We start from the raw sequence: 13,941 nt of genomic DNA on the forward strand, positions 1-13,941 counted from the left end.
AGGCCTGCAGGGGCGCCTTTGCTGGGTCAGAGGCGGCCGGAAGCCTCCGAGCGCCCTTGGGTCTAGAAAAAACAAAGCCTCCGGGGTCTCTAGGAAGGAGACGGGGTCTAGAGCCCTCGGCGCCACCCAGGAGCCCGGCGCGTGGCGGCAGAGCACGGCTGTGATGCCTCTCCGGCGTCTGTCTCCGTCTCAACACGAAGCGTCTGCCGTCTGCTGGGGCGGTGGAGTCCTGCGGGCCGCCCGGGCTCTGCTTTGCGGGGCCGCAGTGGATTCCAGCTGTCGTTCAGCCTCTGCCCACAGGCAGATCCCTCAAGCCCGGCGGCCTCCTCCACACCCCGCTCCCCGACTCCCCGACTCCCCGACTCGGGGGCAGAATTTGGCAGCAGGTGATCACGTCTTCTCTGGCAGGAGCAGCCAGGGAGCGGCGGCCTGGCCAAGTGCCCTACGAGGGCCTGGCGACCGCGTCTGCTGTTGGGCTCTGTGGCCTGAGGGTGTCCGCACGGCACAGAAGACCTCTCACACACTCGTTGTTTCCGGGGGCCCCGCTGAGGGTCGACAGGCTGCGTCTCTCTCCTCCACTCCCCTCTCCGCCGGGAACCTCCTTCGTTCCCTCCGCAGGGCTGAGCTCGGTGCAGTGGACGAGCAGGTGTGGTGGTGGCTTCATGCCCCGGCTCCGGGGTGAGCAGCTGAGCCCAAAGGCCCTGGGCTGTCGGCACTTTGTAGGGTCTGGGGGCTCGGAAGCCTGCCGGTGGCGGCCGGAGGTGGTCGGTGAGCAGGGCACTGCCAGCACTCAGCTCGCCACGCGGGCACAGTGGAGACGGAGGGGAGGCCAGGCTGAGGTCAGGCCGAGAGAATCTGCAGCCGCTCCCGCCCCGCTGAGCCTCTGCTGTTTGCCGGGGACCCCACATGGGCACGTAGTTCCTGCTGGGTTTTTGTTTCTACATTTTATTTACTTATTACTGGATAGAGACAGAGAGGAATTGAGAGGGGAGGGGAGATAGGAAAGGGGAGAGATGGAGAGACACCTGCTCCTGCTCCAACACTCATGAAGCTGCCCCCCACAGGTGGGGACGGGGGCTTGAACTCAGATCCTTACACAGTGCAGTGTGAGGACCAAACCAGGCGCCACTGCTATCATCTCCACACCTCAAATTACTTCTTTAATACCCCTGCCTCCTGGTCAGAATTTGCCTCTTTTCTTAAAAAAAAAAAATTATCATCTTTATTTATTTATTGGACAGAGACAGAGAGCAATTGAGAGGGAAGGGGGAGATACAGAGGGAGAGAGAAAGAGAGACACCTGCAGCCCTGATTCACCTGCAGGTGGGGACCAGGGGCTTGAACCCGGGTCCTTGTGAATGTGACATATGCGCTCAGCCAGGGGCGCTGCCTGGCCCCCAGAATCCATCTCTGAGGAACAGCATGCTCAGGTCTAGTGGGGCAGCAGTGTAGCAGTTATGCTCATCTACACTGGGTCTGGCTGGTTTTTTTTCCCAAAAAATAGGTGTATAATCCGCTGAAGGCTTAACGTGTGTTACTTGAAGGGTGACGAAAGACAAACAAAAACTGCTTTTGGTGTGTCCGTTCTAATCCCTTCCTTCTAACTGATGAGGGACTTGTTCAGACTGTGCCGTCTCCCCGCCCGTGAAACACCCACTGCAAAGGGAAAGCCCGCCTGTCTTCCTGCTTCTGGGCCCAGGACTGACCGGCCTGACCCTGTGAGCAGAGTCTTCACAGACACACGCAGCCTGTCTGACAAGATGTGATCCCGGCTCTGCTGTGGAGACTTCTCTCAAAGTGAAGCAGGCACCTGCCTACACCGTGCATGAGACTTAAAAGGACACACCTTCTAAAATTGATTGTGTTAATAATAATTGGCCAGGTTGTGGGATAAGAGGGAAGGGGGTGACAGAGAGGGAGAGAGACAGAGAGACACCTGCAATACTGCTTCAGCACTAGCTGCAGGTGAGGACTGGGGGATCGAACCCTGGTCCTTGCGCATTGTAGCATGTGTGCTCACCCAGGTGTGCCACCACCCAGGCCCTTGTTATTCATTATTAAAAGACTAGACACTCCTTATATGGAGGTTTTCAGGCAGGTCAAACAAAAACTCAAAAGAGATAAGCAGCATGAAGGTCACAGAACAGGTGTGTGTGCAAGGTAGGAGTCAGTAGGTTCAATAAAAAGCAGGCAGGCGGTCTGCCTCGAACGCGGGGCGTCAGGGGAGGCAGCATCACGCTTCTGCAAAGAGACTATCATGACTGCAGCTCCACAGTTCCAGGTTCAGTTCCCTGGCCACCATAAGCCTGAGCTGAGCAGGGCTCTAGTATAAAAAAGGAAAGAAAAGAAAAGAAAGGGAAAAAAGAAAGAGAGAGAGATTGAGAAAAAGGGAAGAAGAAAAAAAGAAGGAAGAACGTGTGGGGTAGAGATACCAGCCTCAGAAAACCGTGAAGGGACAGCACACCAGAGAAACCAGGTGCCCTGGCGGCCTCCTCCTGCGGTCTCGGGGGCCGTGCTACCCCTCCACTCTCCTCCTGCGGTCTCGGGAGCTGTGCTATCCCTCCACTCTCCTCCTGCGGTCTCGGGGGCCGTGCTACCCCTCCACTCTCCTCCCTTGGTCTCGGGGGCCATGCTATCCCTCCACTCTCCTCCTGCGGTCTCGGGGGCCGTGCTATCCCCTCCACTCTCCTCCTGCGGTCTCGGGGGCCGTGCTACCCCTCCACTCTCCTCCTGCGGTCTCGGGGCCGTGCTACCCCTCCACTCTCCTCCTGCGGTCTCGGGGGCCGTGCTACCCCTCCACTCTCCTCCTGCGGTCTCGGGGGCCGTGCTACCCCTCCACTCTCCTCCTGCGGTCTCGGGGCCCGTGCTACCCCTCCACTCTCCTCCTGCGGTCTCGGGGGCCGTGCTACCCCTCCACTCTCCTCCTGCGGTCTCGGGAGCTGTGCTATCCCTCCACTCTCCTCCTGCGGTCTCGGGGGCCGTGCTACCCCTCCACTCTCCTCCTGCGGTCTCGGGGGCCGTGCTACCCCTCCACTCTCCTCCTGCGGTCTCGGGGGCCGTGCTACCCCTCCACTCTCCTCCTGCGGTCTCGGGGGCCGTGCTACCCCTCCACTCTCCTCCTGCGGTCTCTGGAGCCTTGCTACCCCTCCACCCAGCAGGACAATAGGACAAGACTGGGACAATATGGCAGGGAAGGTCATTGAGTACACCGCCTTCATGGGAAACAGCAGTGCCAGGGGTGGTGGAGCTCCGGGCTGAGCACAGAGTAGGAAGCTCAGAGGCCCTCACAAGGACCCGGGTTCCAGCCCCCGTCCCCACCTGCAGGGGAAGCTTCACAAGTGGCAAACCAGGGCTGCAGGTGTCTCTCTGTCGCTTCCTTCTCTGTCTCCCACCCCTCAATTCTCTGTCCTATCCAATAAAAATGGAAAGAAGGGAGTCAGGCAGTAGCACAGCGGGTTAAGTGCCCGTGGTACAAAGAGCAAGGACTGGTGTAAGGATCCTGGTTCGAGCCGCCGACTCCCAACCTGCATGGGGGGTCGCTTAACAAACGGTGAAGCAGGTCTGCAGGTGTCTGTCTGTCTCTCCCCCTCTCTGTCTTCCCCTCCTCTCTCCATTTCTCTCTGTCCTATACAACAACAACGACATCAATAACAACAACAATAATAACCACAAGGGCAACAAAAAGGAAATAAATAAATAAATAAGCAAATATAAATAAAATGGAAATAATGGCCTCCAGGAGCAAAGGATTCATAGTGGAGACAGGAAGTTGCAGTGATAACCCTGAAGGCAAAGCAAACAAACTAATATAAAGACAACACTACGCCCAGCATGAGCAATAAATAACCCCACTGATATTCTGTGTGAAAGAAAGAAAGGGCTGTTGGCAAGGGTGGCTACGGGCTGGCATTTGAGAATCTACCTGGTAAAATGTTCCCTAATGTCGGGGTATATAAGATAGTGATTCTGCAAAAGACCTCTCCTGCCTGAAGCTCCAAACTCACCAGTTCAATCCCCTGCCCCACCATCAGCCTGAGCTGAGACCAGAGCTGGTTAGAAACAAACAAACAAACAAACGATTCTTGTGCTTCCACAGCAGACGCGATGTCGACCCTATCTGAATCGAGCACTGCAGACTCCAGAGTCAGCAATGCAGGAATCCTGTCACCGACGACACACGGCACGGACGCCTCTGTATCCACACACAGCCCTGCAGTAAAAGCTACAGACAGCAAAACCACAGGACTTTCAGGGGCCAGCACAGAGGCAACATCACCGTTAGTGCCAACCAGCTTGTCACCACGCACCACAGCTGACTCAGTGACAACACAGACAGCTACTCAGTCCACAGCACCTTTGTCGAGCACCCCTCCTAAGGAAACACGGACTTCTCCTCAGAGCCGGCAGACTCAAGGGACAGAGACGACTCAGAGAGATCAAGCCAGCACCTCCTCCTCTGTGAAGACAACAGCTTTGTCTCCTCATCCAACAGCTGCCATTTCTGCTGACACCTCCTCTTCAGGGGCAACATCACCTGCTTCACAGTCCTCTGCCACCAGCTCACCAGCAACAACCATCACCTCCACAGTCACCTCAGGGACCAACACTGAGCCAACATCATCGTTAGTGCCAACCAGCTTGTCAACAAGCCCCTCAGCTGGCTCAGTGACAACACAGAGAGCTGCTCAGTCCACAGCACCTTTGTCGAGCACCCCTCCTAAGGAAACATCAACTTCTTCTCAGGGCCTGCAGACACAGAGAACAGGGATGACTCAGAGAGGTCCATTCAGCACCTTCTCTGTGAGATCAACAGCCTCCTCTCCTCATGCAACAGCTGCCATTTCTGCTGACACCTCCTCTTCAGGGGCAACATCACCTGCTTCACAGTCCTCTGACACCAGCTCTCCAGCAACAACCGTCACCTCCACAGTCACCTCAGGGGCCAACAATGAGGCAATATCATCCTTAGTGGCAACCAGCTTGTCACCACGCACCTCAGCTGGCTCTGTGACAACACAGACAGCTGCTCAGTCCACAGCACCTTTTTTGAGCACCCTTCCAAAGGAAACATCGACTTCTTCTCAGGGCCTGCAGACACAGAGAACAGGGATGACTCAGAGAGGTCAAGTCAGCACCTTCTCTGTGAGATCAACAGCTTCCTCTCTTCATGCAACAGATGCCATTTCTGCTGACACCACCTCTTCAGGGCCAACATCACCTGCTTCACAGTCCTCTGCCACCAGCTCTCCAGCAACAACCGTCACCTCCACAGTCACCTCAGGGACCAACACTGAGGCAACATCATCCTTAGGGCCAACAAGCTTGTCACCAAGTCCCTCAGCTGGCTCAGTGACAACACAGACAGCTACTCAGTCCACAGCACCTTTGTCGAGCACCCCTCCTAAGGCAAAATGGACTTCTCCTCAGAGCCGGAAGACTCAAGGGACAGAGACGACTCAGAGAGATCAAGTCAGCACCTCCTCCTCTGTGAAGACAACAGCTTCCTCTCCTCATCCAACAGCTGCCATTTCTGCTGACACCTCCTCTTCAGGGCCAACATCACCTGCTTCGCAGTCCTCTGCCAGCAGCTCACCAGCAACAACCTTCACCTCCACAGTCACCTCAGAGAACAACACTGAGGCAACATTATCGTTAATGACAACCAGCTTGTCACCACGCACCTCAGCTGGCTCAGTGACAACACAGAGAGCTGCTCAGTCCACAGCACCTTTGTCGAGCACCCCTGCTAAGGAAACATCAACTTCTTCTCAGGGCCTGCAGACACAGAGAACAGGGATGACTCAGAGAGGTCAATTCAGCACCTTCTCTGTGAGATCAACAGCCTCCTCTCCTTATGCAACAGCTGCCATTTCTGCTGACACCTCCTCTTCAGGGGCAACATCACCTGCTTCACAGTCCTCTGACACCAGCTCTCCAGCAACAACCGTCACCTCCACAGTCACCTCAGGGAACAACACTGAGGCAACATCATTGTTAATGACAACCAGCTTGTCACCAAGCCCCTCAGCTGGCTCAGTGACAACACAGACAGCTACTCAGTCCACAGCACCTTTGTTGAGCACCCCTGCTAAGGAAACACCAGCTTCTCCTCAGAGCCGGCAGACTCAAGGGACAGAGACGACTCAGAGAGATCAAGCCAGCACCTCCTCCTCTGTGAGGACAACAGCTTCGTCTCCTCATGCAACAGCTGCCATTTCTGCTGACACCTCATCTTCAGGGGCAACATCACCTGCTTCACAGTCCTCTGCCACCAGCTCTCCAGCAACAACATTCACCTCCACAGTCACCTCAGGGACCCACACTGAGGCAACATCATCCTTAGTGACAACCAGCTTGTCACCACGCACCTCAGCTGGCTCAGTGACAACACAGACAGCTACTCAGTCCACAGCACCTTTGTCGAGCACCACTCCTAAGGAAACATCAACTTCTTCTCAGGGCCTGCAGACACAGAGAACAGGGATGACTCAGAGAGGTCAAGTCAGCACCTTCTCTGTGAGGACAACAGCTACTTCTCCACATGCAACAGCTGCCATTTCTGCTGACACCTCCTCTTCAGGGGCAACATCACCTGCTTCACAGTCCTCTGCCACCAGCTCTCCAGCAACAACCGTCACCTCCACAGTCACCTCAGGGAACAACACTGAGGCAACATCATTGTTAATGACAACCAGCTTGTCACCACGCCCCTCAGCTGGCTCAGTGACAACACAGACAGCTACTCAGTCCACAGCACCTTTGTTGAGCACCCCTGCTAAGGAAACACCAGCTTCTCCTCAGAGCCGGCGGACTCAAGGGACAGAGACGACTCAGAGAGATCAAGCCAGCACCTCCTCCTCTGTGAAGACAACAGCTTCTTCTCCTCATGCAACAGCTGCCATTTCTGCTGACACCTCCTCTTCAAGGACAACATCACCTGCTTCACAGTCCTCTGCCACCAGCTCTCCAGCAACAACCGTCACCTCCACAGTCACCTCAGGGGCCAACACTGAGGCAACATCATCGTTAGTGCCAACCAGCTTGTCACCAAGCCCCTCAGCTGGCTCAACACAGAGAGCTGCTCAGTCCACAGCACCTTTGTCGAGCACCCCTCCTAAGGAAACACGGACTTCTTCTCAGAGCCGGCAGATTCAAGGGACAGAGACGACTCAGAGAGATCAAGCCAGCACCTTCTCCTCTGTGAGGACAACAGCTTCCTCTCCTCATCCAACAGCTGCCATTTCTGCTGACACCTCCTCTTCAGGGGCAACATCACCTGCTTCACAGTCCTCTGCCACCAGCTCACCAGCAACAACGTTCACCTCCACAGTCACCTCAGGGACCAACACTGAGGCAACATCATTGTTAATGACAACCAGCTTGTCACCACGCACCACAGCTGGCTCAGTGACAACACAGACAGCTGCTCAGTCCACAGCACCTTTGTCGAGCACCCCTCCTAAGGAAACACGGAGTTCTCCTCAGAGCCGGCAGACTCAAGAGACAGAGACGACTCAGAGAGATCAAGCCAGCACCTCCTCTTCTGTGAGGACAACAGCTTCCTCTCCTCATCCAACAGCTGCCATTTCTGCTGACACCTCCTCTTCAGGGGCAACATCACCTGCTTCACAGTCCTCTGACACCAGCTCTCCAGCAACAGCCTTCACCTCCACAGTCACCTCAGGGACCAACACTGAGGCAACATCATCCTTAGTGACAACCAGCTTGTCACCACGCACCTCAGCTGGCTCAGTGACAACACAGACAGCTGCTCAGTCCACTGCACCTTTGTCGAGCACCCCTCCTAAGGAAACATCAACTTCTTCTCAGGGCCTGCAGACACAGAGAACAGGGATGACTCAGAGAGGTCAAGCCAGCACCCACTCCTCTGTGAGGACAACAGCTTCTTCTCCTCATGCAACAGCTGCCATTTCTGCTGACACCTCCTCTTCAGGAGCAACATCACCTGCTTCACAGTCCTCTGCCACCAGCTCTCCAGCAACAGCCTTCACCTCCACAGTCACCTCAGGGACCAACACTGAGGCAACATCATCCTTAGTGACAACCAGCTTGTCACCACGCACCTCAGCTGGCTCAGTGACAACACAGACAGCTGCTCAGTCCACTGCACCTTTGTCGAGCACCCCTCCTAAGGAAACATCAACTTCTTCTCAGGGCCTGCAGACACAGAGAACAGGGATGACTCAGAGAGGTCAAGCCAGCACCCACTCCTCTGTGAGGACAACAGCTTCTTCTCCTCATGCAACAGCTGCCATTTCTGCTGACACCTCCTCTTCAGGAGCAACATCACCTGCTTCACAGTCCTCTGCCACCAGCTCTCCAGCAACAACCTTCACCTCCACTGTCACCTCAAGGGCCAACACTGAGGCAACATCATCGTTAGTGCCAACCAGCTTGTCACCAAGCCCCTCAGCTGGCTCAGTGACAACACAGAGAGCTGCTCAGTCCACAGCACCTTTGTCGAGCACCCCTCCAAAAGAAACATCGACTTCTTCTCAGGGCCTGCAGACACAGAGAACAGGGATGACTCAGAGAGGTCAAGTTAGCACCTTCTCTGTGAGGACAACAGCTTCTTCTCCTCATGCAACAGCTGCCATTTCTGCTGACACCTCCTCTTCAGGGGCAACATCACCTGCTTCACAGTCCTCTGCCACCAGCTCACCAGCAACAACCGTCACCTCCACAGTCACCTCAGTGACCAACACTGAGGCAACATCATCCTTAGTGACAACCATCTTGTCACCACGCACCTCTGCTGGCTCAGTTTCAACACTGACAGCTACTCAGTTCACATCACCTTTGTTGAGCACCCCTGCTAAGGAAACACGGACTTCTCAGAGCCGGCAGACTCAAGGGACAGAGTCGACTCCTAGAGATCAAGCCAGCACCTCCTCCTTTGTGAAGACAACAGCTTCGTCTCCTCATGCAACAGCTGCCATTTCTGCTGACACCGCCTCTTCAGGGGAAACATCACCTGCTTCACAGTCCTCTGCCACCAGCTCTCCAGCAACAACATTCACCTCCACAGTCACCTCCGGGGCCAACACTGAGGCAACATCATCGTTAGTGCCAACCAGCTTGTCACCAAGCCCCTCAGCTGGCTCAGTGACAACACAGAGAGCTGCTCAGTCCACAGCACCTTTGTTGAGCACCCCTCCAAAGGAAACATCGACTTCTTCTCAGGGCCTGCAGACACAGAGAACAGGGATGACTCAGAGAGGTCCATTCAGCACCTTCTCTGTGAGGACAACAGCTTCTTCTCCTCATGCAACAGCTGCCATTTCTGCTGACACCTCCTCTTCAGGGGCAACATCACCTGCTTCACAGTCCTCTGCCACCAGCTCACCAGCAACAACCGTCACCTCCACAGTCACCTCAGTGACCAACACTGAGGCAACATCATTGTTAATGACAACCAGCTTGTCACCATGCACCTCAGCTGGCTCAGTGACAACACAGACAGCTGCTCAGTCCACAGCACCTTTGTCGAGCACCCCTCCTAAGGAAACACGGAGTTCTCCTCAGAGCCGGCAGACTCAAGGGACAGAGACGACTCAGAGAGATCAAGCCAGCCCCTCCTCCTCTGTGAGGACAACAGCTTCCTCTCCTCATCCAACAGCTGCCATTTCTGCTGATACCTCCTCTTCAGGGGCAACATCACCTGCTTCACAGTCCTCTGACACCAGCTCACCAGCAACAACCATCACCTCCACAGTCACCTCAGGGGCCAACACTGAGGCAACATCATCCTTAGTGCCAACCAGCTTGTCACCACGCACCACAGCTGGCTCAGTGACAACACAGACAGCTACTCAGTCCACAGCACCTTTGTCGAGCACCCCTGCTAAGGAAACACCAACTTCTCCTCAGGGCCTGCAGACACAGAGAACAGGGCCGACTGCAATAACTTCTTCCAGCACCATCTCTACCGCACCCACGTCCACTTTTGTCTCACCTGCCGTGACACCCAACCCCACCTACTCTGGTCTCCAGGAGACGTCACCTTCAGGTGAGACATCTCTTATTTTGTGCAGCTTCACCCTCACAGTGTTGACAAAAGCAGCTGTTTTTTTTTCTTTTTCTTTCTTTTTAGTATTATTGTTTTTCTGTCTCCTGGGTTCTCTGCGGGGTTTAGTGCCGGCATTACACACCCACTCCTGCTGGCAGCCATTTTCCCATTTTATTTGACAGGAAAGAGAAATTGTGAGGAGGGAGGCGGACCTGCAGGCCTATGTCTGCTATGTCCCTTGCCGGTGGGGACCCAGGGCTTGAACCTGCACCTCGCACAGTGGCATAAGGACCGTGTGTAATCTCCTGGGTGCCGAGACGCCCACTGGTGCCTGTGCTGTGGTCTATCTCTCTTCCTCTCTGTCTCCCTCTCCTTCTCTTTCTCCCTCTCTCTTTGTGTCTCCCTGTCTTTCTGTCTCTCTCTCTTTCTGTCTCTTCCTCTCTCTCTCTCTCTGTCTCTCGCAGGGTTATCTCTGAGGCTCGCAGTCTGCACTAGGAGTCCAGTGCCCCCGACGGACACTTTTTCATTTCATTGGAGAGGACAGAGAGAAATCGAGAGAGGAGGGGGAGATAGATAGATAGAGAGAGAGAGAGAGACAGCAGCCCTGCTTCACCACTCGTGACCCTTCCCACCGAGGTGGAGAGTGGGTGCTGGATCCCGCGGCCTTGACCCGTCTGCTCGCGGCCCTGCACGTGGTGTCCGGGGACCAGTTCTCCCTGGAGACTCGCAGGCTGGCAGGGCCAGGGCCGCCGGTGCTGGCTGAGCGGGGCTTGCCCGCGGTCACCCTGCGCCCTGCCGCTATGGGGCCCGTCCAGGCCGCCCGCAGGGTGACGCGGGCTCTGTGAGGCTCGTCTGTGTCGTGCGGCCCCTGGCCTCCCACCACCCCCCGTCCTCCAAGACCCAGGGACTCCTCCGCCTGCCACGTTCGCCGGTGTCCGAGTCACTGCAGATCAGCGTCTAGTGGCCGCCACCCGATTCTCGTCCCACGGTGTCTCGCCACCTCCACGGGCCCACTCGCCCCTCCGTGGTGGCCGTCCCCTCTGCAGCTCCCCCCGCCGCGCCTTCCGGCCTGACCCTGACCCTGACCCGCGTCCACTCCGCCCGGGTCCCCAGCGCCGCCTTCCTCCTGGCGAGGTCTGTGAGCCCCAGCTCAGTGCAGCGGGACCTGCGTCCCACACAGCAGGTCGCCTCTGCCCAGCAGACAGCTGCCGCCTCCTCTTTCAGTTCTCCTTCTTCCTCCTCTTCTTCATCCTCTTAATTCTCCTCCTTCTCCTCCCCATCCTTCCTCTCTCTTTTCTTCTTCTTCCTCTTTTAATTCTCCTCCTTCTTTTTCTCCTTCTTCCTCTTTTAATTCTCCTCCTCCTCCTTCTTCCTCTCCTTCTTCCTCTTTTAATTCCCCTCATCCTTCTTCTTTTTCTCCTTCTTCCTCTTTTAACTCTCCTCCTCTTCTTTTCTTTACTGGGGGGATCAGTGGTTTACAGTCGACAGCAAACTGCACAGTCTGCACGCGTGCGACATTTCCACAGAACAGTTCACCCCACTAGGCCCCCCCATGCTCCAGGACCTTTTGCTTCGGTGCCCTGCACAGCTCCTCCTCCTCCTCCTCCTCCTCCTCTTTGTCCTCCTCCTCCTCTTCCCCATTCTCCTCTCCTTCTTTTTTAATTTCCTGTTTTAATGACTGTTTCTTCATTTTTTGTTGCTGGGCTCAGTGTCTGCACAATGGACCCATGGCTCCCAGCAGCCATTTATACCGTGTCCCTTTCTTCTGTTGATAGAGACAGAGAGAAACAGAGTGGGAGGAGAGACAGAGAGAGGGAGAGAGGCCTGCTCCTCCGCTTCAGCACTCTTGAAGCTCCCGCTTGCAGGTGAGGCCGCGCCCGGGCCCTGGCACATGGCGCCCATGCGCTCCAGCCGCCAGGCGCCCCCACCCAGCGCCCTGCCAGCACCGGCTCCCTGCGTGGGGTGTTTGAGGTGCCATCTGCAGACGGTCTGGAGGGTCTTGCCGTCTCCTCTCAGGGTGAAGCTGCCCTAAGGCTCCCTGTGGCTCTTCTGTGGCCGTGAAGCCTGCGTGTCAGCGGCCGTCACGGCCTCTGCTGGGCGGGCTAGCGGGCGGGAGACAGACAACCAGGGACTCACGGCTGAGCAGGGGAGCAGTGCAGTGTTTATTGAGAAGAGAATCCGCATTTATAGTTTCCAGGAAGGAAGTGGTAGGGTGGAAATCAGGATGTGACTAGGAGAGAGGCAGAGTGAAAGAGAGTGCCAACCAGTGGGATTAAACCAGTGCCCTGCAGGCAGGACGGGTCTCAGGTAAAGCAGTGATTATGTAAACAGACCACAGCATGAAGCAATGCAAGTGAAACTGACGTGATGATCAAAACAGAAGGTTTTAGAAGCAGAATTAGAAGCAGACCAATAGGCCTCACTGTCCACGGACAGACAGATGGACAGACAGCAAACAGCAGTGGCTCCTCTGCCATCCCCAGCCGCACTGTCCCCTGTGACCTCTGCTCCCTGCACACCCACAGGCAGCCCCGCGGTCCTGTGAGGGCGAGGGGTCCCGTGGCGTTGGGGGTCCCTTCCCCCAGGATGGAGAGCACTGAGCCGGCTGGCCAAGGCCTCCGTGTGCAGGGAGCAGCAGCTCTGGGTCTCCCTGGCCCTCTGGCCCCGCGCCATGCTGCTGTGACAGATCCCAGTCTCCAGGAGGGGAGAGGCCGTGTGAGACGCAGGGACTCGGGCTGGGGACGGGGATGTGACCAGGGTGAGCCAGCAGGAGATGCCACAGGCTCCGTCGAGAGGCCCAGGGTGCCCAGCACCTGCATTTGGGAGCCCTGGGGGCGTGGGGTGCGCTCCAGCTGAAAAGGAGACATTCGAGAAGGAACCCTCAGAAACCAGGGGCGAAGGGGCCGGGCTGGCACACCCCCTGGTCGAGTGCTCACATCACAGTGCGCAGGGTTCCGGGTTCGAGCTCCCGGTCCCCCATCTGCAGGGGGAAGCTTCCAAAGTGGTGAAGCAGGGCTGCGGGTGTCTGTCTCTCTCCCTGTCTCTCCCTCCCCTCTCAATTTCTCTCTGTCTCTATCCTATAATAAGTCAAGAAAATGTATTTTTTAAAAGGTTGCTTCTCATGCCAGCGTCCATGAACCCTTAGGGCGTCTTAAGCTCCAGGGTTTGGAGTTTGTCTAGAGAGAGGCCACTGAGGTCCAGCCTCACCCTCAGGGCGGTCTTTCAGGGAGCAGTCTTCACGGCATTGGGCAGGTTTTGTCCGTTAGACCCTCAAAACCACGAGCACGGTGACAAAGTGAGGGACTTTGGACAGCACTGCCTCCAGGCCGCCCGGCGAGGCTGAGGAGTGGAGAGTGGACAGCCTCCTTGCTGAGCTCAGGGACACAGCGTGGGAGGCCTCTCTGGGGCCCACAGGAACACCCCCGTGTCTCTCTGGCCCAGGCGTCTCCCTCTTTCCCTACGGGCGGCCAAACGGAGACACGGAATTTGTCGTGAGGAACGTAGACTTCAGCTCGCCGCTCTTCAGGCCACAGATGGGCTTCCCCCTCGGCTCCTCCCTCCGGGACGTCCTCTACGTGAGTCTGGCCAAGTGACGTCCCTGGGCACTCCCTCTCCCCACGCTCCCCAGGGCCCAGTGGCCGTGACCGGTGACCAGTGACCAGCGACCGAGGGGCAAGGCACCTACCTGCTGTGTGGCCCTGTGGCTGGCGCCCCTCGCGGTCTGTAGGTCAGGTGCCAGCCAAGGGAGACAGCCCAGGAGGCAGGGGTGCTCCCGACAGAATCGGCAGACGCCACTGCGGGGCTGTGACCGATGCCATTCAAATCCTGGCTTCAACTTTTTCCCTCTTCTCTCTCTCTTTTAATGTCTTTTACCTGTTACTAGCCGTTTATTACAAGGCTGTAAGGTGACC

The 13,941-nt window shown here is 56.5% G+C and overlaps 2 protein-coding genes across 4 annotated transcripts in view; both read left to right on the forward strand.

Annotated features, from left to right (window-relative positions):
• Positions 1-5,703: 5,703 nt before the first annotated feature.
• LOC132532703 (mucin-2-like) lies at positions 5,704-7,940 on the forward strand. The gene is made up of 4 exons (XM_060171016.1): positions 5,704-6,633; positions 6,736-6,978; positions 7,075-7,723; positions 7,810-7,940. The coding sequence occupies exons 1-4, from the start codon at positions 5,797-5,799 to the stop codon at positions 7,938-7,940; spliced, it is 1,860 nt and encodes a 619-aa protein (XP_060026999.1). The 5' UTR covers positions 5,704-5,796.
• Positions 7,941-9,207: 1,267 nt separating this feature from the next.
• The window catches only part of MUC4 (mucin 4, cell surface associated), a 43,022-nt gene continuing 38,288 nt past the window's right edge, over positions 9,208-13,941 (forward strand). The window contains exons 1-3 of one of the 3 annotated variants that reach the window (XM_060172212.1): positions 9,209-9,378; positions 9,481-10,030; positions 13,472-13,605. In XM_060172212.1, coding sequence (XP_060028195.1) covers positions 9,229-9,378; positions 9,481-10,030; positions 13,472-13,605 — 834 coding nt within the window. In that variant the 5' untranslated portion in view covers positions 9,209-9,228. Of the gene's footprint in view, positions 10,031-13,471; positions 13,606-13,941 lie in introns of all 3 variants that reach the window. The other 2 variants (XM_060172214.1, XM_060172213.1) reach the window with 2 other exon arrangements.

This window comes from Erinaceus europaeus, chromosome 14 (genome assembly GCF_950295315.1).
Source record: "Erinaceus europaeus chromosome 14, mEriEur2.1, whole genome shotgun sequence".
NCBI lineage: Eukaryota > Metazoa > Chordata > Mammalia > Eulipotyphla > Erinaceidae > Erinaceus > Erinaceus europaeus.